The sequence below is a fragment of the Lathyrus oleraceus genome, chromosome 3, assembly GCF_024323335.1.
Source record: "Lathyrus oleraceus cultivar Zhongwan6 chromosome 3, CAAS_Psat_ZW6_1.0, whole genome shotgun sequence".
NCBI classification, from domain to species: domain Eukaryota; kingdom Viridiplantae; phylum Streptophyta; class Magnoliopsida; order Fabales; family Fabaceae; genus Lathyrus; species Lathyrus oleraceus.
This window is the reverse complement of record NC_066581.1, coordinates 44,767,199-44,790,659: the sequence shown is the minus strand read 5'-3', so window position 1 is coordinate 44,790,659 and position 23,461 is coordinate 44,767,199. Positions and strand designations below refer to the sequence as shown.

Below are 23,461 nucleotides of genomic sequence, written 5' to 3'. Positions count from 1 at the left end.
GTTTAATGAAATACACTGACAGTGTAAAAGAATTTTACACCGTCAGTTAATCATAGACGTCGGATATTAAAAGAAGTTTGACTTTTATTTTAAAAATCTATAAAATAATACAAACGGATGATGGTGATGAATCGACAGTGTAAAACTTTTTACACTGACAGTGTATAGTAATTAATCTCTCTCTCTCTCTCTCTCTCTCTATATATATATATATATATATATATATATATATATATGTATCTATATACAGTTTATTTTTATGAAAAAAGTTTAATAATGTTCCAATATATTGATTATAATTTTAAATTATAAAATAAATATATTATAAATAAAATTTTATTTTATTTTTGAATCTTCTACTATTGTGACCATCTTAAATAAAAACATGTTATTGATTTATCACCTATATTTTTATTTAATTAAAATTTTTAAGTAGTATGAAATTATTACCTATATTTTAATTTGGTTAATTTATTTATTTGCAAGTTAGGAAATTTATTATTTTCAAATGTTCTACTATTGTGATCATTTTAAATAAAAAATCATTATAATTATTAGATATGTTTTAATTTGATTAAAAATATTAGAGAATGTAAAATTATTACCTATTTTTCAATTTAGTTTATTTATTTAATTCTAAGTTCCAAAAAAAAATATTTTTAAATATTCTACAATTGTGATCATTTTAAAAAAATTCTACTATGGTGACAATATTTTAATAGTTATGACGTCTATTGAATATTATCAAACTAAAAATTTAAATTTTATTGTTTATTTAATTTATTCAAATAAATTATATAAAAAATGTTAATCTTTAATTTACACTAAATATTTAGTATCGGGTAAAGTCGGACTCAATCCCAAAAAATCCATTGATCCACTAAACAAATATTTATTATTACAATTTTAATGATTTTGATTAATTTTAACTTAGTTGTTGCAATTTAGTTTCTTAAAATTTACTATGTTAGGGAATCATGACTTAAATTAATTTTGAATGTTTCACTCTTTAGGTATTTTGATGTTAATATATTTTATGTCATGCAACTTTAGTTTATTGCTAGTATCTTGTGATAATTTTTATTAGTTAATGAAATCATTTACTATTTTATGATGCTAATGATAAATATGTTGAACAACTCTTATGAAAAAATAGGATAACTCATCACTTAGTAATTTAATATTGATAAAATAGAAAATTTATTTGGATAATCCCGTACCCAACTCAAGTCAACCCAATTACTTTTATGCCCTTAGTAATTTTATGTTTTTGGAATTTTCTATTGCGTTTATCGGAATTTTCAAAAAAATACTGGATTTTTCCAAAATTTCTAATAAAAAATATCTTAATTTTTTAAAATTAAAAAGAAAATTACACTATAATTTTTTTTAATTTTTTTGATAAATTACAACAATTTTCGAAATTTCAAGTAAACTACAATACTTTTGAAAATTTCTAGTAAAATACATAAAAATTTCGTAATTGAAATTTAAAAATGAACTATCAAAAATTTCATCCACATTTTTGACATAAATTTTTTCATGAACAGTTTGAGAATTATGAAAATATGTTGGGGTGTCAAGTTTAATTATGGGGAGGTAGGTTAATTTCTCGTGTAACTCATTGATTTTTTACCTGACCTATATGGATTGAGTATTTGGATTGGGTTGATTTTGTATAAAATGTAGTTTGAATTAAATTTAGTATGATACAATTAATTTGTATGAAAGGTAGTTTGTCGTAAATGTTCGACCAAAATTCTTGAAATTGATCGATAGATTAAAATCACTTTTGTAATTAAAATTACAACAATTTTGTAAATGTGCAGTATGGAATATTTTTGGTACTATCGTAGTTGGATGTACGATAGAACGTTTCCAGGAAGACGTGGATCTAGATATAGACTTTGTAGTATATGCAAATATGGGTGCAGTCTTTACAAATATTTATGACGTGAATATCACGCCACAAATTTGCGATGTGCTTTTCCGTGGCAATTAGTTGTGACTAACGCTCTCGCAGTGTGTTTTGGTCACGTCGCTAATGTCCTTTTGTAACGTTATATTTGTGTTTCTGGCGTGAATATAACATGACGAATGACTATTCTTTTTGTAGTGGGTTGAGTTAGATGAATGCTTGAACCGCAACACTGGCATGACTTGCCCCCACTTCAACATTAATGGGAAAGAAAAACAAGAAAAACTAAATAAATTAAATCTTTCTATGTGTGTATTCTAATTAAGTGGCTTGTCAGCGTCCTTTTGTTACTATGTTGCGTCGCAAAATGGGAGAAGAAGAAGGGTTAAAGATATTGGACGAGTCTGACATAATGTACATTAAATGGAAAATAGGATACAAAGGCATTAGAACTTGAAAGTTTGATACAAAATCTCTCCCTTTCTCTCTCTCTCTCTCATACACACACACAGAGATATATACACACATGCAGACACATATATACACGCACACAAAATTTATTAAGTTATAAGAAAGAAAGAAATAAACTAGTAAAGTCACTCAAGTTTAACTAAGATTACCAATTTTGTAATTATTTAACTCTTTCAAATCCGTGTTGACTTCGAATTTTAATCATCAATAATCTATATCTTATTTAACACGAACTTGACACATAAAATCAGTTGATTTTATGTGTTAATACACAATTCTAACAACCGTGTTTCACGTGTCTATCCATATCTAAAACACAAATGTTATATTCAAACAAACGACTAGTCTCCACCCTAACCACATTAATATTCTTTTGGGTAATGAATAATCCCTTGATACTAGTGTATCATGGAAAATACTACAAGAATGACATAGCTTTAGTAAAATGAAAAGTTCCATTCACACTAATAATAATTTAGTTGAGAATGAAGATGTGTGGAACAATGAACAATGGTAATCAAAATAAATAGTCTCAAGCAAAAAAGTAATGTACCAAATATTGTAAGCAAATCTACAAGAAGTAAAAGGAAGATAAAAAAGAGTATAAAAATAAATTTTTTACATAGTTTCAACAAACATCTACTCTTTAGAAAGATAGCAACTCTTTGATTCATTATACTTCCAAAATTACAAATATGTTACAAGAAAATAGTCTCCCATGTTTCCTAAAGGAAACCATATTTCAATCACAAGTGTTTCCCAATATCAATTATTTTCTACATATAAATCAAACAACCCCAATATGTTTAAAAGTGTCTCTCAATCCCCTTAGATACCTCCAAAGATTTCCCAAATTTAAAGAACTCCCATAAATTTATACCTCTTTCTCTCTAATGAATAATACCATATCTTCTACTATCTTTATCTCTTAGCTAACATAACTGATAGCGATACATATTTATAATTATTGAAACTCAACAAATTCTAGACAAACCCAAAACATGACTCGTCACCAAACATATCTGTGAACATAACGGACCCGTGAACTGAATCGAATCAATCCAATTCATAAGATCTAATCTTAGAAAACAAAAAAGACCATGTTAAAACCATATCATCACTTAAGTGACACCTGTACGTGAATTTGAAACATTATATTGACTCATATGAGTTTACAAAGGTCACATAAGCAAGAAAGATTAAAGTATAGACCTGTGTGCTTGCATGTATAATCAAGAAATGATTCAAGATAATTAAGTTCATGGATAGAAAGAAGCATCTAATTAGCTTTAATGATGACAACGCCTGAATTAGTAACAACACGTGAAGTGATTTTAATGATAACAACAACTGAAGTCAAGCAACTACTAAAGTTAGCTCAAACCATCAAAGATGCAAAAGGTGATTGATCAATATCAAGCTATCCATCCGAATAAAGCTAAAGTGCTAAAGCTAGTGATGAATTAGGGTTTATAATCACTGGTGATTTAAAACATCTCATATAAGGTGAACTCATAGAGAAATATCTTAAGCCCCATCGAGAATACTCGAGGCTCTTGTGTGATAAAGTCAAAGATAATGCCAAGAGTAGCTTCAAAGTGTGAAAGAGAGGAAATATGCAAGTTTGCATGGTCGTGTCTATCTGAGTGAATAATTATATTGTAAAGACTCAAGGTCATTTATGGAAGTAGAATGGTTAAATCACACACACACACACACTTATATATATATATATATATATATATATATATATATATTATATTATATATATATATATATATAATATATATATATATATATATATATATATATATATATATATATATATATAATATATATAATATATATATATATATATATATATATATATATATATATATATATATATATATATATACTCACTCATTCATTCACACACACACACAATGCAAAACATAGAGAAGCCTCACTTTTTTATATTAAAATAACCAAAAAATGTTTATGGATTCTAGCCAGTCGATTAGGGGATTGTCTGCTTAATTAAGAAAAGCTTTTTAAGATGCCTAGTCAATTTGATTTATAGCCTAATCAATGATGAATAATCGAGTCCACAATCGATTATGACAATCTCTTAATGATTGGTAACATCTCTCTCTCTCTCTCTCTCTCTCTCTCTCTCTCAACCTTCTAATTTGGACAACAATAATCGATTATTTGCACTACCTAATCGATTAGGGCATTTATTTGGCCCATGGATTTTTTTTCAAATTTACACAATTTATTGGCCTATAAATATAAAGCTTCTCTATCATTTCAAATAATCCATAAAACATGAAAAACCTCACTTTTAATTTCTCTCATAATATCTCTAAATCAGTTCCACTTTTCTCACATATTTTAGTCATAGTACTTTGAGAGCATTCTTGAATTTAGTGAGGAATATTTTATGGTCTAGGGCTTAATTGTAAATTCACCAAGAGTAGTTTTTTCTTGAGTAATTATTCTTCCTTAGGAAATAATTATTTTGGTTTGGAGCTAAACCATTGTAAAAGCTCTTTGTTTATTATCGGTGGATTAGAATAAGTATTTTTTTAGTTTGTGAGCTCCTCCATTGAAGGAAATCCCTCTTTTGGGTTCGTGAAGAATAACAAGTGAAAAATTTTCATAACACTTGAACTTTGCCCAACCCAAAGTTCTATTGGTTCGAGATCAGTCTATATTAAAATCTCACTCAGTTTCTAAGTTCAACCTGGTTAAAAGCTCATTAAGTTCGAGATCAATCTATATTAAAATCTCACTCAGTTTCTAAGTTCAACCTGGTTAAAAGCTCATTAAGTTTGAGATCAGTCCGATGAAAATCTTAGTTCAATTCGTGGTCAGCCCGTGTAAAACCTCATTTCTGTTCGGAGGATAACCAACTCAAAACTCCATATTGGTTCGATATTAACCTGTGAAAAATATTTGTTTGGCTTTGAGACTAACCCCTCAAAGCTCTATTAATTGTTTTATTTGAAGACTAACCGTTCAAGCCTTAGTTTGTTGTGTGGTTGAAAGTTATCCTGAAACATCATTTCCTTGTATAAAGGGGTTCGTGGGCTTTCTAAAGCTCTCAATCAATAGTGAAAACTCTCAAGATCAATTCTTAGGGATAGAAGTAAGTATTTTCATTAGAATAAACCTCTATGAATTTCTTGGTGTCATTCTCTTTTCCTTTATCTATTTTATTGTTAGCTAATTTCTTTACTTTTAATTTCTGCTGCATAGTAAAAAAAATTGATAAAATGTTTTCAAACTTTGATTTTGAAAATGATTTTGTTTTAAACCAAAAAATTTCAAACCTCCACAATTCACATATTCCTTCTTGTGTATGGAATCACATGTTTAACAAATGACATCATAACCTAATTTCTTTTTAAAGACTAATCGTCTTAGGAGGAAGATGACTTTCAACACTATTTTTAAGAAGATGACTTTCCTAAACACACATGCACCGTTTAATGGTAATATGTTTGAATTATGAAAAGTTAGATTTAAAATATACATTCAAAGTTTTGATCTTGAATTGTGGGAAACTATAATCAACGGTCTGTTTATCCCTACTCACCATATTACCAATGAAGTAGTAGATAAATCAGATTTTCTTTTGACCAAAGAAGAAAAGAGAAAGTTTAAAATTGATTTTAAAACTAAAAACTTCTTAGTTGTGTTTTTAGAAGAAAATCAATTTTTCTATGTCCATACTTGTAATTCCGCTAAGGAAATGTGTGACACTTATGAAATGATATATGGAGTTTCTTCAAGTATCAAACAAGAGAGAATGAACACTCGAGACGAAGAAGATGAATTCTTCTTTCACAAATCCTTTTCAATCCTTAGAAAATTTAGTAATAATATTAAAACTTTGGTCGCTAAAAAATATCTAAAAATTAAGAATTGAGATTAGAAATCCGATCCAATCCTTAAATTGAAAGATGCAAATATTTACGATTTTCAAGAAAAATTCAAGAAGGAAGAAATGGAATGGATTAATTCAACTATTAAAGGATGAAGATGTGAGTTAAAATCCAGAAGAATCTATAGCAACTTTATTAAAAAACTATTGTGAAGAAGAAAAATCAATTACAATAATCTCCTTAAAAAGAAAAATTTCGATGATTAAACAATACTCGAAAGATTCAACATCAAATTGAATTTTTTTATCAAGATAACATGTAAAAGAAGTTTCATTTAATGAAACCTTTGAAGTAAGAAATGAGACAAAAATTTCAATGCACAATACATTCAAAGGTTCAATATGAAAGAAAAATCTCAAAGAATCAACCTTTTATAGAATTTTTTCCAAGAAAGAATATTGTCTATACCTAAAATTAGACTTTACGTGTGGAATATGCCCATTTTTGTTGGGTATAATGGGTATAATGGACCACATGTAGATGAATAGAAGAGTAGAATTTGTTCAAAATAGGAGAATAAAATAAACACTTCTAAAAGCAAATTTAGAATAAAAAATAAAGTGGAATTTTTGTCCTTTTTTGAACCAATAGTACTAAATATTAAAAATTACGGTAACAATAATCAAATTGCTAAATCTGTTTCGTTTTGATTTTTATAAAAAAAAATCATAAATAAATATTCCTAATTAAACAGCTATATATTTTGATTTTTTAAAGATTTTATAAATAAAAATAAAAGAGTAAATTCATTTTTAATTATTTTTAAAGAAATTAAAATAGTAATTATAATTAAAATAAATACAATAATCACATATATTTTTTTCAGAATATTTTTAATTGTCCAAACAAAATTAAAGTATTATAAAAATTAAACACTCAATAAATAAAATCAATTTTATTCTTAAAATAAATTTTTATAGACCTTCTTTAAAATAAATGAATTTAAAATCAATTGATTTGATGCCAGGCGAATAGGGATAGTCACCAAATTTCCATCCACGTGCAGTTTGAAGTTTTTCCTCATTCAATCAGTCAAAGTTGAAAGTTGAAACGAAACACCTCTTCGTTAAAATCGCTCAATTCAATTTCCATTCCATCTTATCTCTTCGCTTATAATTCAATCTCGAATTCACTTCACAAATTCACACCAGAGAAATCGATAATGGAAGGAATAGAACACAGAATAGTTGAAGTAAATGGCATCAAGATGCATATCGCTGAAAAAGGCAAAGAAGGACCGGTTGTTTTGTTCCTTCACGGCTTCCCTGAACTCTGGTACTCATGGCGCCACCAGATTGCGGCTCTCGGTTCCCTCGGTTACCGCGCGGTGGCTCCGGATCTTCGCGGCTACGGCGACACCGAAGCTCCTTCTTCGATTAGCAGCTACACAATTTTCCATTTGGTTGGTGATATTGTTGCTCTTATCGACTCACTCGGTGTTGAACAAGTGTTTCTGGTGGCTCATGATTGGGGTGCTATCATTGGTTGGAATCTCTGTTTGTTTAGACCTGAAAGAGTGAAAGCTTATGTGTGTCTGAGTGTTCCATATTTACCGAGAAATCCCAAAATCAAACCTGTTGATGCCATGCGAGCTGTGTTTGGTGATGATTATTATGTCTGCAGATTTCAGGTTAGTTCATATTTGAAGCTGATTAATTTCTATTTAGATTATTGCCTTTGAATCTGTGCTTGTGGTAGAACGGGAATTGTTGTTTATTGTAAGCTACTAAAAAAATTATTTTATTAAGAAATGTTGTTTATCTATTCTAATAATATATATTCTCAACTTTGCAACTCAAAACAATGTTCATTGGCTCTGGACAAAATAATATTTCAAAATACATAATTAATCTATTTATCTTATATTCAATAATAAATTAATTTGATTTCTTGTAATATTGTTGAACTCAATTTTCATAAATTCCCAAGTATTCCTTTATTTGTTGTTGCTGTATTTTATATAAGTGAAAGTGACTGTGACTTCTTTTTTGTTTATTGGTTAAGTTTAATGTATCATTTTTAAAAATATAGGAGTACTTCATCGGTACACATAATTGACTTATTTAATAATTTATGTAAATTAAGAAAATATATAATAAAAAATAAATAAAAATATTATTCTTAAATCATCTTATTAAATATTGATATGATCCCCCAGTATGTATGTTTTTTTGTGTGGTGGAGGGTTTAGTGTCTTTATGAAAAAGACATTTTTGGTTGGATATTTTGTGGACCTTAAGGTGGGCTGAATACTTTAAAGGTATCTCATTTTTAATATGTGAATGATAATGTTCTGATTAATGTCTCGTCGATGGATAATTTGTTGACCATTAATGTCATCCTTAATAGTTTTGAATACTTGTTTTGTTTTGGGGTTAAAAGGTTAACTTTGTTGAAAAATATTTTTTTTTTGGAGTCAATGTAGAGATGGAGTTTTCGGTGCTGAGAGAGGGTTTTCTGCACTATAAAGATGGTAATCTTTCTTTTAATATTTTGGATTTTTTGTAAGTGCTAATCCAAAGAAAGCGAGGTCTTGATATTCTATAGTTAATACTGTTTAAGCGACTTGATTCATAGAGGAACATGATTGTGAGTATTGGTGGTATGATTGACCTGTTGAATTCGGTTATGAATAATATATCGATTTTCTTCCTTTCTTTTATAAAGATGTGAATTTCAGTCTAGAAGAAGTTAGTTGGACTGCAAAGACGGTTTTTTGTGTGTGTTCAAAAGAGAGTAGTTAAAGTTGCTCGGGTGAAGTGGGAGGATGTGTGAAACCCAAGAGGGTGGGTGATTTAGGGGTTAGGGATTTGAGGATTGTTAATTTAACTATGTTAAATAAGTGGAGGTGAATGATGCTAGAGGGTAGGCCATCTTTGTGAAAGGTTATCATCTCTTTCAGGTATGGCTATTTGGTAGTGTCTCCCCGTTGGATGGTAGGGAGGATAGTAGACTAAAGGCTTCTTCCTGGTGGAGATGGATACCCTTTCTTGGTGGTTCTACTTCTAATCAGCCGTCAGATTGATTCTCCTCTTCTTACACCAAGGTAGTGGGGGACGGTATGAGAACTAGGTTCTAATATGATGTTTGGGTGGGGGCGAATTCGTTGTGTGTCTCTTTTGAGAGGTTGTTCTTTGTCTCATAGCAAAATTCTCTCGTAGTGGGGTCGATAGGCGCCTAGTAGGTGAATGACTAGGTTTTAGTTTTTAGTTCTATTGAAATGAAAAGTTATCTCTTGGTCTGAAGAAAAGAGCCCCTGATAGAGCTTCTTCGTTCTATTGTTGGGTGGTTAAGCAAGATCCGATGGATGTCTGGTCGTGGTTGTCAAATCTCACTAAAGGGTTTTCAGAAACATTTGCTTACATTAGACTTTCCTCCTTGATGGTTGGTGTTGATTATAGGTCGGATCAGATGTTTTAGGGTTTGGCTAGGGCTTGGAATAGACATGCACTTTCTAAAGTGCTGGTTTATTTTGTGGCAGCTGCTTCAAGATAGACTGTTGATTAGGAAGAATCTTTATAAGCGTCAAATTGTGTCTGCCGATAGTGGTTTAGGGGTGTATCGTGTGTATAAGGTAGGTCGAGTCTGTGGATCATTTGTTTGTCTTGTGTGAGGTTATCTCTTTGATCTGATTTAAGGATCTTAGTTGGGCGAGAATGCCTTTACCTCTCCCGTGTTTGATTTTAGGGATTTTTGAGATTTTTGAAGGGGTTGGATTGAGTAAGAAAACTCGTTTAGGTCTGCTTTTGATTGGGCGTTATGTGGTCAGAGAATCATTTGGAAAATGTGTAATAAAATTATATTTTTGTTAGGAAAACTTCTTGATTAATCCATGGGTGAATTCGTTAATTGGCCTGACTTTGAAGTGGGTATATTCACATCTTCAACTTCTATCTTCTCTTTGTTTGACTAGGAGCACGACTCATTCTGGTCCCTTAACTTTTGGGAGTGTGTTAAGTGGCTAATTGCTCTTTTTTTTTGCAAGTGGTGGAGTTTGCCTCTCGTGAGTCATCTCTGGATTGCAGTGTGTTGATGTAGTTCATGAGTTGGTATGTTTGTTTAGTGTGTTGGGTTTGTTTGCAGGTTTTTTTTGTCTCTCTTTTGTTTAGTGAGTTTTTGTCTATTTTAGAGCACAACTTGTGCTCCTTGTTTGTTTCTTGTATTCATATTCTCTTTTCTTATTTATATATTTTGATATGCACTATTATTAAAAGAAATGAATAGTATTGGAATTAAACCTAAAATTTTGAGTAATTCCGAGTCAATCTTGATTAACAAGATTCAATCAACCGATCAAATTCCCTCTTGTTTTTCACTCTTCACTCGAGTGAATCAACTAACCTTGGTTGAAATATTGTATCGCGGCACAATGATGATGAAAACAAGAAAAGAAAATTGAATTAGAAAGAAGATTAGGATTTGATGGAAACTGGGGAAGAAGATGATTTGTGCGGAGTCTCTCTTTGCCCACAGTCTGTGAAAAATCTCGTTAACTTTGCAACTGCAAGTGATTATAAGATTGTTATGAAAATATATGTTACTTTCTTTATTTATAATTGAACTAGCTTGCTCCCTAAGCTATATAGCCCAAAAATTGCAAAGGCCCAAAATACCTATTTTGGTCTAAGTCGAAATCCTATGTCAAGCAACTTGCTTCGACACTTCAACATCTAATACAACTCAATGCACACAACATGTTTCGACACATCCTTCTTTTTGTCGAGTACTACCTGCTTCGACACAAGGAATTACAATTCAACACACCACTTAATTCATTGTGTCTAAGCTATCTACATTCATCATAGATCTTAACTTCTTAAACACTTCGACCTGCACTCTTTTCGTCATGCTATCTACAATCTGATTCTCAGTTCTGTAGTGTTTCAAGTTCAGTTTTGCTTTTGCTACCTGCTCTCGAAGATAATGTAACCTCATTTCGGTGTGTTTGCTTCGTCTATGTGCTATCGGATTCTTCGCCAGATTGATAGCGAAAATGTTGTCGATCTTCATGGTAATTGCTCAATGATTCTTTCCTGTAATCTCTGTAATCTCTTCGATCAGATTCATCATCCACATTGCTTGACATGCACAAAGAAAAACAGTTATGTACTCTGCTTCACACGACGATAATGCGACTACTGGTTCCTTTCTCGAACAACAAGCAATTGGTGCACCACCTAGCATAAACACATATCCAACTTGTGCTTGCTTGACCACTGACTTCTTCTTGTTGAACTTCTCTTTCGACTTCATTTGCTGGTTCTTCACATAAGATTCCACTGAATCTTTCTTGACATTTTCAGTCCAATCTCATTCCTTAAACTCATCTATGATCATGTCTCTGCTGATCACTACTTGCTTGTTCACTGGGTCGAACAACTTGTAACCTCCAGTCGAATGATATCATATTAGGATCATCTGACTCGACTTATCATCAAGTTTTCTTTTCAATTGATCTGACACATGTCTATGTGCTATAAATTCAAATACTTTTAGATAACTCAAGCTAGGCTTGACATCAGACCAACATTCTTCTGGTGTAATTCCTTCTAGCTTCTTCGTCGGACATCTGTTCAAAATATATTTAGTTGTCGACACTGCTTCTCTCCATAATTCTTTGGGTAAATGCTTTCCTTTCAACATACTTCTCACCATGTTCACGATGGTTCTATTCTTCCTTTTTGCCGTTCCATTCTGCTATGGGTGTAGGATAACACCACCTCATGCACAATCCCTTCTTTCTCACATAACTTGTCGAAGTTTTTCAACACATATTCTTTTCCACCATCAGTCCTCAGAATTTTGAGCTTTCAACCACTTTGTATTTCGACCATAGTTTTAAACTTGGCAAATACCTCAATCACTTCACTTTTCTTCTTGATCAAGTAAGTCCATAGTTTTCGAATGAAATCATCTATGAATGTGACAAAGTATATGTTACCTCCAATCGAATCCACCTGGATAGGATTGCACACATCATAGTGTATGACTTCAAGGATTGTCTTAGACTTGCTTCACACATCCTTGCTGAAGTTGTTCTTATGCTGCTTAGCCTGCACACATTCTTCATACACTTCATTTGGAATGTCGATTTCTGGTAACCATGAAACCATATTTCTTCTTTTCAGATCTCTGATGTCTTTGAAATTGAGATGACCAAGTCTATAGTGTCATATCCATTCATCCCTACTAGCTGTAGTTGGAAGACATTTATGCTTCATCACATTAAGTTCAATCCTGAAGGTTATATTCTGAGACATAGGTGCCTTCAAGATTAACCTTTCACCCGAGTCGAGAAATCTCATCATCTTGTCTTCGATCGACACTTCGTAGTTCTTTTCGACCAACTGTCCTATGCTAAGCAAATTACTTTTTATGCCTGGTATGTAAAGTACATTGGAAATTACTGATATTTTGCCATCTTTTCTCATATTCAAAACATCACCAATACCTTCAGTTGCTAGAGTATTGTCATTTTGCAAATTTTACCATGTTCTTTATTGAGGGTTTTATGTTGACAAACCAATCTTTCTTATCAGTCATGTGTGATGGGCATCATGAGTCCAAGTACCATGGGCCCTAAATTTTTTTTTCATCTCTTGTTGTGACCGTCAACAACATCTCTTCTTCTTCATACTTTGCAAACTTTGCATCATTATCTTGATTCTTTTGTCTTTCAGGACAATCACTAGAATAGTGACCATACTTCTGACAGTTGAAACACTAAATGTGACTTTATTCAGGTTTTTGACCACCACCACCTCTTTGGTTGCTTTGGTATGAGGGTCTTCTCTGGTTCGATTAGCATCATTCTTGCCGATTTCAACCAGTCGAATTGTTGTAGTCTCTTTTATCTTTGTTGTCGACCCACTTCCATTTGCCTTTCTTTTCTCTTGCTGATTGTGCCTGCAAAGCCACATCACTCTTCGACTTGCCTGCAGCTCTTTCAGTCATTCTTTGTTCATGAGATTCAAGTGTCCTTTAGAGCTCTTCCTTTGTCAATGTTGACAAATCTTTCGACTCTTCTATGACTAGTACCAGGTGGTCAATCTTTGGAGCTAATGACCTCAAGATCTTTGAAACAACTGATCTGGATGTCAACACTTATCCACATACCTTGATTTGATTCACCAATTTTGAAACTCTAGTGAAAAGATCAGTTATGCTTTCATTGTCTTCCATCTGAAGCAATTCATACGTTCTTTTGTGAGTTTGTAACGTCACCTCTTTCACCTTCTCTCCGCCTCCGAATGATTTTTCCATAATTTTTCATGCTTCTTTCGCTGATTCAACATCACTAACCTTTTCAAAATTATCAGAATCAACACATTGATGGATTATAAAGAGAGATTTATAATCTTTCTTCTTCAATTCTTTGTGTGCAACTTTTTCTTCATCAATCGCGTTTGTTGTAAGCTGTGTCACTCTTTCCTTTCCAAAATCTCAAAGATCTTAATAGCAAAAGACAACCTTAATCTGTTTGCACCAATTCTCATAATTTTGATTCTTCAGAATTGAAAGATTCGTCGGAAAATGCTCTTTCAGATGATTCACCACCACCGTGTTTTGTTTATCACGAATCGCTCAACCAGACTTCTGATACGAGATGTTAGAATTAAACCCAAAACTTTGAATAATTCCAAGTCAATCTTGATGAACAAGATTCAATCAACCGATCAAATTTCCTCTTGCTCTTCACTTTTCACTCGAGTGAATCAACCAATCTTGGTGGTAAGATTGTATCACTGCACAATGAAAAATTGGGAAAACAGATGATTTATGCAGAGTCTCTCTGTCCACAGCCTGTGAAAAATCTCGTTAATTTTGCAACCGCAAGTGATTACAAGATTGTTATGAAAATAGGGTAAACTCCCTCTATTTATAATTGAGTTAGCTTGCTCCCTAAGCTAAAGTCCAAAAATTACAAAGGTCCAAAATATCTATTTTTGTCTAAATCAAAATCCTGTGTCAAACAACCTGCTGACACTTCGACATCTTATACAACTCGATGTACATTACATGTTTCGGCACATCCATGTTTATGTCGAGCACTTCAACAAAAGGAATTACAATTCAACAAATATTAATCAAAATGTATTAAACTAAAAATTGAAAATTATAATTACTTCAAGTGTACAATTTCAAAAATATAATTAATATTATCTTAAAAATTGAAGATATTAGTTTTTTAATATTCACAAATATATTTTAAAAATCAAGATTAGATTGGATGGCTTTGATTCACTTACTATCACTATTTGATTTCCCTTGTACTTATTGCTTCTTCCAAATTGCTCTCTAGTTTTAAAACATGATTTGTCTGTTTTCTATAAATAACCATACGACAATATGACAAATTGAGTATGTCACTTAATTTGCAGGTGGTTTTGTATTTCCATTTTTAACTTATTTTCAATTTAGTTCAATTCTACTATTAGCATCTTTCACTTTTTAGCATTAATTTAGTACCATTCTACTATTAGTATCTTTCACTTTTTAGTATTATTGCACTATCTTTTATTCTGCATAATCTAATACAAACACACGAGACAGGAACCCGGTAAAACAGAAGCTGAATTCGCGAAAAGCCCAGAACTGGTTATGAAGGCCATGCTTACAGGTAGGAGTGGTAAGCCACTTATCATACCCAAAGAGGGCTTCTTAGCTTTTCCCGAAGCTATAAAATCAAGGCCCCTGCCTTCATGGCTCTCACAACAAGATATCAATTACTATGCTTCTAAATTTGAAGAGACAGGATTCACCGGTGGCCTTAACTACTATAGAAATTTTAACTTGTAAGTCTCTATACTTTTGTCCATTCACATGCAATTTATATAGTATTGTTATTCGGTAGAAACCAAGTATTCTCTCTTAAGAGAATATAACATTGGTGCGTGTCTATGACTGAGTTTGAGCGACGCAAGGCCTTTGATTAAGCAGAAAGAGATTTCTTACTATCTCATCCAAATACTTTGTTTGTAGAAATTGGGAGTTGACAGCAGCATGGACTGGAGCACAAATTAAAGTGCCAGTGAAGTTCATCACAGGTGATTTGGATTTAGTTTACCTGTCTTTTGGTTCGAAGCAATACATTGAGAGTGGTAATTTCAAGAAAGATGTGCCAAATTTGGAGGAAGTAGTTATACAGGAAGGTGTGGCTCACTTCAATAACCAAGAAGCTGCAGAGGAAATCAGTAATCACATTTACGAATTCATCAAGATGTACTAGTTATGATCTTGTTATCAACTCAATTCTTAAGCAACTATATATTCACTACAAGTTTTGTCTAAATTGTATTCTAATAAATAATTTAGCTGCAACCTATGCTATTTTCTACTCTTGATTGTGCTATTATGGAAACTTTGATGTTCTAATGAACTGGAAATTTCTTTGTTATGTTTTTCTTTGCATGATCAACTTCTTATCTCTACTCAATGGTCCAAATCATATAAAGACACCATCAAGCAGATTAGATTCTCCACTAAAGTCTCTTTCAGGACCCTTTTTCATTCACATTGTAACTTTTAACTTTAAAAAGAAAGTGTAATGAGAATGAGTAGATATTCATACGTACTGATAGACTATTAAGTATTAACCAAAAGTTCTTGCACAAAATAAATTTACTACTACGATGTAGTCCAAAATTTATAGATTTGATGTTCAAAATTATCATAACAATAATAAAGAAATTATAATTATGAATTTTATTTGTCTTTAAAGTACACTGAAAAAAAAACTTAATGATAAATAAGTAATTTAACTTAATTAAGAGCTACACATAGTTATAACATGTCTAAACTGCAATCACCATCACCATAGATTATATATTAAATATTACACCAACAACGGGAAGAATCAAAATCTCCTACAAGTAGAGAGGAGGTCATGGTGGAACGCGGTCAAACGTCGGGAGTATTTGAGAAGATGAAAGAGGTGCAAAAACGTTTCTCAAGGAGGGGAACCCAGTCTTATGCACATGCAGCTAAGATAAGTCAATCTCATCAAGAGCGCCATCAAACCCTCTACAAGAAAGAAAGAATTCAATAGTCCATTATCAAGACGAGGGGTTTCCACATGAAATAGAAAGAGCTGAAGAGATTTAGAAATGTGTATGTGGGGATAATAGAGAATCCAGGCATTTCGTATAACATTTAACAATCATTCAGCCCGGAAGGTTATTTTTCTATAAGAGCAACTTCTTTAGGTGTTAATTTGTGTCTTCAACTATCTAACTAAGATTCGAAGATGTATAATCACTCCCTAAAATATCCTTTCATTATCTTTCAAATTACACATCAAAAAGTCATTTTCTGTAATTGACTAAATACAACTCCTATGACCAATCATAGTAAACGTTTTTGCCACATGACACGTAGTGATAGTTCCTTTTTTTTTTTTTTCTTTTTTTTTTCTTTTTAAAAACACTTTTCCCTCACGTTCTCTCTCTTTTCTCGTCTTCCTCTTTCTCTCCGTCTTCATCCTCATTCATTTTCTTCTCCTTTTTCCTTTTTATTATTTCATTTATGTTCGACGAAAACAAATGGTGATAGCGACGTGTACATCGGTACTCCACACACACACACACACCCACGCACGCACGCACGCAAACACACACACACGCACGCACGCGCACCCACACACCACACACACCCACACACACACCCACACACACCACACCCCCACCCCACCCCCCCACCCCCCCCCCCCCCCCCCCCCCCCCCCCCCCCACCCCCCCCCCCCCCCACACATACACACATATATATATATTATATATATATATATATATATATATATATATATATTATATATATATATATATTATGAGAATAAATTAGAGGTTGTTTAGAGGAATTTAAACAAACTTCTATTGAGAATAATGATATATTAATGATTAACTATGACATGAGCTCTTACTTAGTTATATTGGGTATGTTTGCAGTTCAAATGGAGTCATGTTCGATGAAATGTCTTTGCCGAATTCTTCCCATTTTTTGCAAGGTAAAGAATATGTATATGTTTTAACGTTGAACTTATTCATGTTTTTATAGATGTAAAGAATCTCTATATGTTTCCTTTTTTACCGACTTCTTTTTCCATTTAAATTATTTGTGTTTTTTTTTTATTTCACTTGGTCTAATATGAACTTTAGAAAATGATGAACAAATGCCAACAGAGAAGGATAAGACGATGATGATCTAGAAAGCCTATAATGCCATCATATTGAGCCTTGGTGATAAGGTTCTCTGACAGGTCTTGAAGGAGAAGATGACAACGGGTGTATGGAGCAAACTCGAGGGTTTGTATTTGAACAAATCTTTGGTCAATCATCTCTACCTGAAGTAAGCTTTGTACTTATTCAAGATGAGTGAGGACAAAGTCTTTGTTGAGCAGCTGGATATGTTCAACAAGTTTGTTCTTGATCTTGAAAATATCGAGGTCAAGATTGATGATGAAGATCAAACATTGTTGTTGTATGTTTTACCAAGATGTCATGCTCACTTTAAAGAAACCCTCTTGTATGGAAGAGAGTCTCTGACCTTTGAAGAAGTTCAACCAGCCTTGTACTCGAAAGACTTTAATGAAGGAAAAGAGCAAAAGCCATTATCTATTGGAGAAGGCTTATCTGTTAAAGGAAAGTTCTCAAAGAAAGATGGTAATTATGAGAGGAAAAAGGGTAAAGTTCTACTAAATTCTTATGGTGATATTGCTCTTGCAATTATGTGTTATCATTGTAAGAAGGAGGGACATACAAGGAAGGTGTTCCCTGAACTTATGAATAATCATGGTGGAAAGGATAATGGTAATGCAACCATTGTACAAGATGATTATGAATCATTTAATGTCCTGGTGGTTTCAAGAAACGACTCAATGAAGGAGTGGATTATGGATTCAGGTTGTACTTGGAACATGAATCTAAACAAAGACATGTTTGAGGAATTATGTGATAAAGATGGTGGATCAACGTTATTAGGAAACAATAAAGCCTGCAAGATTGCAGGAATTGGAAATGTCAGATTTAAGCTCCATGATGAGTCAATAAAGCTATTGACTAATGTTAGGTATGTACCTGATTTACGAGAAATTTGGTTTCTCTTGGTGAATTATACAAGAAAGGATATGTTTTCAAAGGAGGACAAAGTATCCTAACGGTAATGAAGGGGTCGAAGGAAGTCTTGACAGACATCAAGAGCCAAGACATGTATACCTTTGAGGCTGAGGTTATAAGTGGTTCAATAGACGTGGTATCCACAAAACCTATGTCGAAGACTGAGTTGTGACACAAGTTACTTGGCCATGTTAGTGAAAGAGGCTTGGTCGAATTGTCGAAACAAAATCTGTTATATGGTGACAAGGTCAAAAAACTAGATTTTTTGTGAACCTTGTGTATTTGGTAAATCTTGTAGGGTGAAGTTTAACAAAGGTAAATAAAGAACACATGGATCCCTTGATTACATTCATGCTGATCTTTGAGGGCTTGCAAGAAATCCTTCATACTCATGTGGAAGATATTTGCTATCCATAGTTGATGGTTACCCACGAAAGTTGTGGATATTCATTCAGAAAGCTAAGAATGAAACTTTTGAACATTTCAAAACTTGGAAGACCCTGATCGAAAACCAAATTGGAAGGAAGGTCAAGAGGTTAAGGACCGACAATGATCTTGAATTTTGCAACGAGGCTTTCGATAGCTATTGTGCTATATCTGGTATTACAAAGCATAAAACTACTGAAGGTACTCCCCAACAAGTGCCGAAGGTTTCGACTGATGACAATGTTGTTGATATGATCACCAAGACATTGTCAAGTTGTAAAATTTTCCACTATATGCACCTGATAGGACTGCATGATGACATCTAGTTGGTTTTATGGTTCAGAGTTTGTTCCAAGGTGGAGATTTATATCTTATGGACTAGTGTTATAAGCTAGTGTTGTAGCAAACTCTATCGAAGCCAAAAAACTAGTGTAAATGTCGAAATATGTTAGCCTGTTGCTTAAGTTAGCATGTCGAATTGAGTCAGTTTGTTGGGTCAATTGTTTAGTATGTTAGTTGAAAGCTAGTGTTTAGTTTTCTTATAAATAACATACTAGTCATCACTTCTCCATCATTCTTTGATAATCCTGATCAGAGAGAGAAAGTGGTGTGGTTGAGATTCAATTGTAAACATTGTTCTCTAATGTGTAATTGAATCAAAATTTCAGTTTTTATACCATTTTGAATTATCTTTCTCTTCCCTTCTCTCTTTTTCTTTACCTTGTTATTTTCTTGTTGATCAAGAAATCGATCATACTTTGTTTTCTAGACATCACTTTCACAGTAATATTTATCTTTTACAATGGAGGAGAAATCCTGTGGATTATCTCAAACTAACTTTAGGCTTATGTATTATTGGAGAAGCACTCTTTATACTATATTTTTAATTCAATTTGCTTATTAAAAAAAATATCCATTTTAAAGATACTTTGCATCAAAATTGTCAAATTTGAACATTTACTTCAACTAATTTTACTTTAACGACTCGTAAAATGGTAAGAGTTTACCTATATCTTAAATAGTAATAATATAATCTTCCCTCGGTCCTATTTATATGAAAAAAAAATAATTTTTTAGATTTATTGAATAATAAATATATATGATTTATTATACAATTCAAATACATTGATTATTCAATAAATTTAAAAAATAAATTTTCTTTTATAAATAAGATTAGAGAGAGAATTATAAATATGTTGGTAATTCAAAATAGGTATAATTAATTACTAAACCCCTTAACTTAATTTAATGTTCCACTTTAGTCCATTAACTAAAAAACGTTACAAGTTAGTATCTTAACTTCATATCCCTTATTCTATTTGGTTCCTTCTATTAATTTATGGCAAAAAATGTTAAGTTCTCATAACGTGACAGCAAAATCATTAATATAAATCTGAGTCAACATATATAATTAAAAATTAATACACTATTTAAACTGATACCCTGTTTAAAAATATGAGACAACAAGACCATTTATACTATCTATAAAAAATTATTTGTAACATTAATTTCTTCCGAAGTTTAACTCTTATACAACATCTTTAATAATGGATTCATCAAATTCTACTACTACTAATAAAGAACCTATAATATTTGAAATGAAAAACCAAATTATATGGAAGATGAATTAGATGATTACTTGAATCAAGAGTACTTGACTTACTCCCACTTCAACATTATTTCATCAAATTTTTATGAGAAATTATTTAAAATATATTTTTAAAATTTCATCATTATAAAAAAAATTATCTATAGCCACGTGATATTCACGTCACAACGTGAAATATCATTTTACAATACGGTTTTAGCGACGTGAACTATTACGCAGGAAGAGCACGGGTGGTAACACGTGAAAATCACGTCGCAACTTTGTCACGTGAAAATCACTTCACAACACGTTTATCAACTTTATCTGCTATAATTCAGAGTAGCAGAGATGACAAGGTGAGAGTAACTTACGAGGTGATTTTCACTTGGCAAGTTGTGAAGTGAAAATCACTTCATAAAGTTTTATCTGTTATAGTTAGAGAAGCAGGGAAGGCGACTTGCGACGTATTTTTCACGTGACAAAGTTGTGAAGTGAATATCATTTCACAAATTTGTGAAGTGAAAATTACGTCGCAACTTTATTTTTAAAATAAAATTGTAATTATTTTTTTACGTTTTAATATATACTAAAATTAATAATACAATTTTTAAATGTAAATAAATACTAAATAAATAATATTTTGTTTTTTGTTTTTTAAATATAAAATAATAATAAATTTTGTAAATAATAAGTTTATAATATACTAAAATATAATTAACATCTTACAAAAATTAAAAATTAAAATTAAAAATTAAAAATTTAAATAAAATAAATTCTATGGATCATCGGGATCGGGAAACTCGTTAAGATTATCATCATCCTCGTCATCCATATATTCTTGACCATCAACTCCTTCATTTCCACCAAACGTTTGATTACCGCTCCCTTGTGATTGCATAAATTTATGCATCATCTTCTCCATATCAGCTTGCTTCTTCGTCATTGCCTCTATTTGACGTTGTTGCGCCTCCATTTGGGCATTTATCGCCGATTCACGTCTCGCCTCTGTTAGCGCCAATTGCCTTACTGTTTCTAGCATTCCAGGTGTCAATTATGGTGGATGCGACATTCCTTCCCCATCTCTAACTCTTTGAAATAAAGTTCTATCCCCTTTTCTCAAGTTGTCGACCAAAGATCCAACACCAAAAAAACACCCATTAGGTCCCTTTCCACCATTTACTAAACCCTAAATATAAAAATCCATACGTGGATTAAGCGGCTCAGAACCTCTTGGAGTATATTGAGGATTTTCAACCAAAAATTGTGTGAGCAATGTCTGATAATCCTCCTACACATACAATAAAAAAAACTTAAGTTAAATATGTATAGTTTAAACAACTTAAATTAAATTAAATTAAATATATCCACGTGATTTTCACGCCACAATATCTCAGTTGCCACGTAAAAATCACACCACAAAGTTGTCATTAAATAAAAAAAATATAAACAATTAAAATAACTTACCAAAGCTTTTTTGGTACGTTCGTCAACAAATTCCCCCGATTTTTTTGTCCGAGTCTTTATAACCAGATCATTCATTAGTGAAGGTCTCCCCAAAATCTTACCCTAAAATATAAAATTAACTTTAACTAAAAATATATAATAAATTAAAATATAAATTAAAAGAGTAGTAATAATTATCAAGCGTCGAGCATGTTCGACAACACTTATACTTTCAACTGCATTAAGGCAATCCCTTTTTTCAGATGCTCTCATTTTCTTTTCTTTTTTAGATCTTTCGTTAAAACCAGTTGTATCCCAATAGATAAGAAGTTCATCAAATACTTCTTTCCCTATCCAATTGGGACAAATATTTTTTCTTTCCCAATGCTTTCTAGAACGCCGTAGCATGTCAGAAAGTCGAAGTGATGTTCTGCCATAATAATTCTTTTTAACCACTTTATCGTTCATTTTTTCCCAGCTACACTTTTCCTACAATGTTGTATGACATTCAAATAAATAGTTAGATAATTATAATAAAAAAGTAATTTAAACAAAAATAACTTAATAAATAAATTAAAAATAAATTAAATAACTTAACAAAAATAAATTAATTATACCTTAAATAAATTAAACCAAGCTTCTTTTTCTTCCCCATGAACATCTTTAAATCTCTTCCAAACTTTTTTATACTTTTGCTGGATTACATAACTTATACATTAGGCTGCAATCCGACTCAGCTCGAAACTAAACATCAATAATTTGAATTAGTATTAAATATAAGTTTATATAAAAAATGGAAATATGTATACTTAAATAAAAATTTATAACTTATAAATTTCCGATGGGCTAAATGCAATGTCTTCCATCAATGATATGAACCACCTCATGATTGCTATCCTCCTCTTCATGATCGTCGTCCTCATCATGCACCTCATGATCGTCCTCATCCGGATGCTCATGATCATCCTCACACGCAGGTATATATGTGGATGGTAAGGGTACCTGTGTGGGATGTGCGGTGCGGGACACCCCATACTGCATGAAGGATGAAGCTACATGTAGGGAATATGGAAAGTTAAATCCCCCAGATTGCATGAAGGATGAGGGTACCTGTGATGAAGGTGGAAAACTAGATCATGTAGTCTGCTGGTATAGATAGCTAGGTCCTTCAGTCTGATGGTATGGATAACTAGGTCCCCCATATGGGCTAATAAAAGCTGGAGTCCTATATGGGCTAGTAAAAACTGGATACTCATGAGGGGAGAGATATGTCATAAGAGGTTGAGAACTGGTCATGGACATAGGATCTGCCTGACTCTACGGGGGAGGACACATGGCCGACTGAGGTGTCTGACATACTGTTACCCTTAGACGTTGGGTCTTCTTACCGCTACCACTATCTTTACCCTTATCAGATGGGGTTGGCATTTTACCTATTTATTAACATAATCTCATCAATATATATTCATTAACACATTCAAGACAAGGTTTAATTAAGTAAAATTACAAAAACAATTTATTCAAAATCTTCATGCTCTTCATCCATATCATTCTCATCATCTGATGTGATATTGTC

The 23,461-nt window shown here is 32.1% G+C and overlaps 1 protein-coding gene across 1 annotated transcript in view; it reads left to right on the top strand.

Annotated features, from left to right (window-relative positions):
• The first annotated feature begins 7,270 nt into the window (after positions 1-7,270).
• LOC127132404 (uncharacterized) overlaps positions 7,271-23,461 on the top strand; it is a 62,411-nt gene continuing 46,220 nt past the window's right edge. Inside the window, exons 1-3 of the mRNA XM_051061355.1 lie at positions 7,271-7,951; positions 14,875-15,116; positions 15,304-15,473. Of these exons, the coding sequence (XP_050917312.1) occupies positions 7,484-7,951; positions 14,875-15,116; positions 15,304-15,473 (880 nt within the window). The 5' untranslated portion in view covers positions 7,271-7,483. The remainder of the gene's footprint in view (positions 7,952-14,874; positions 15,117-15,303; positions 15,474-23,461) is intronic.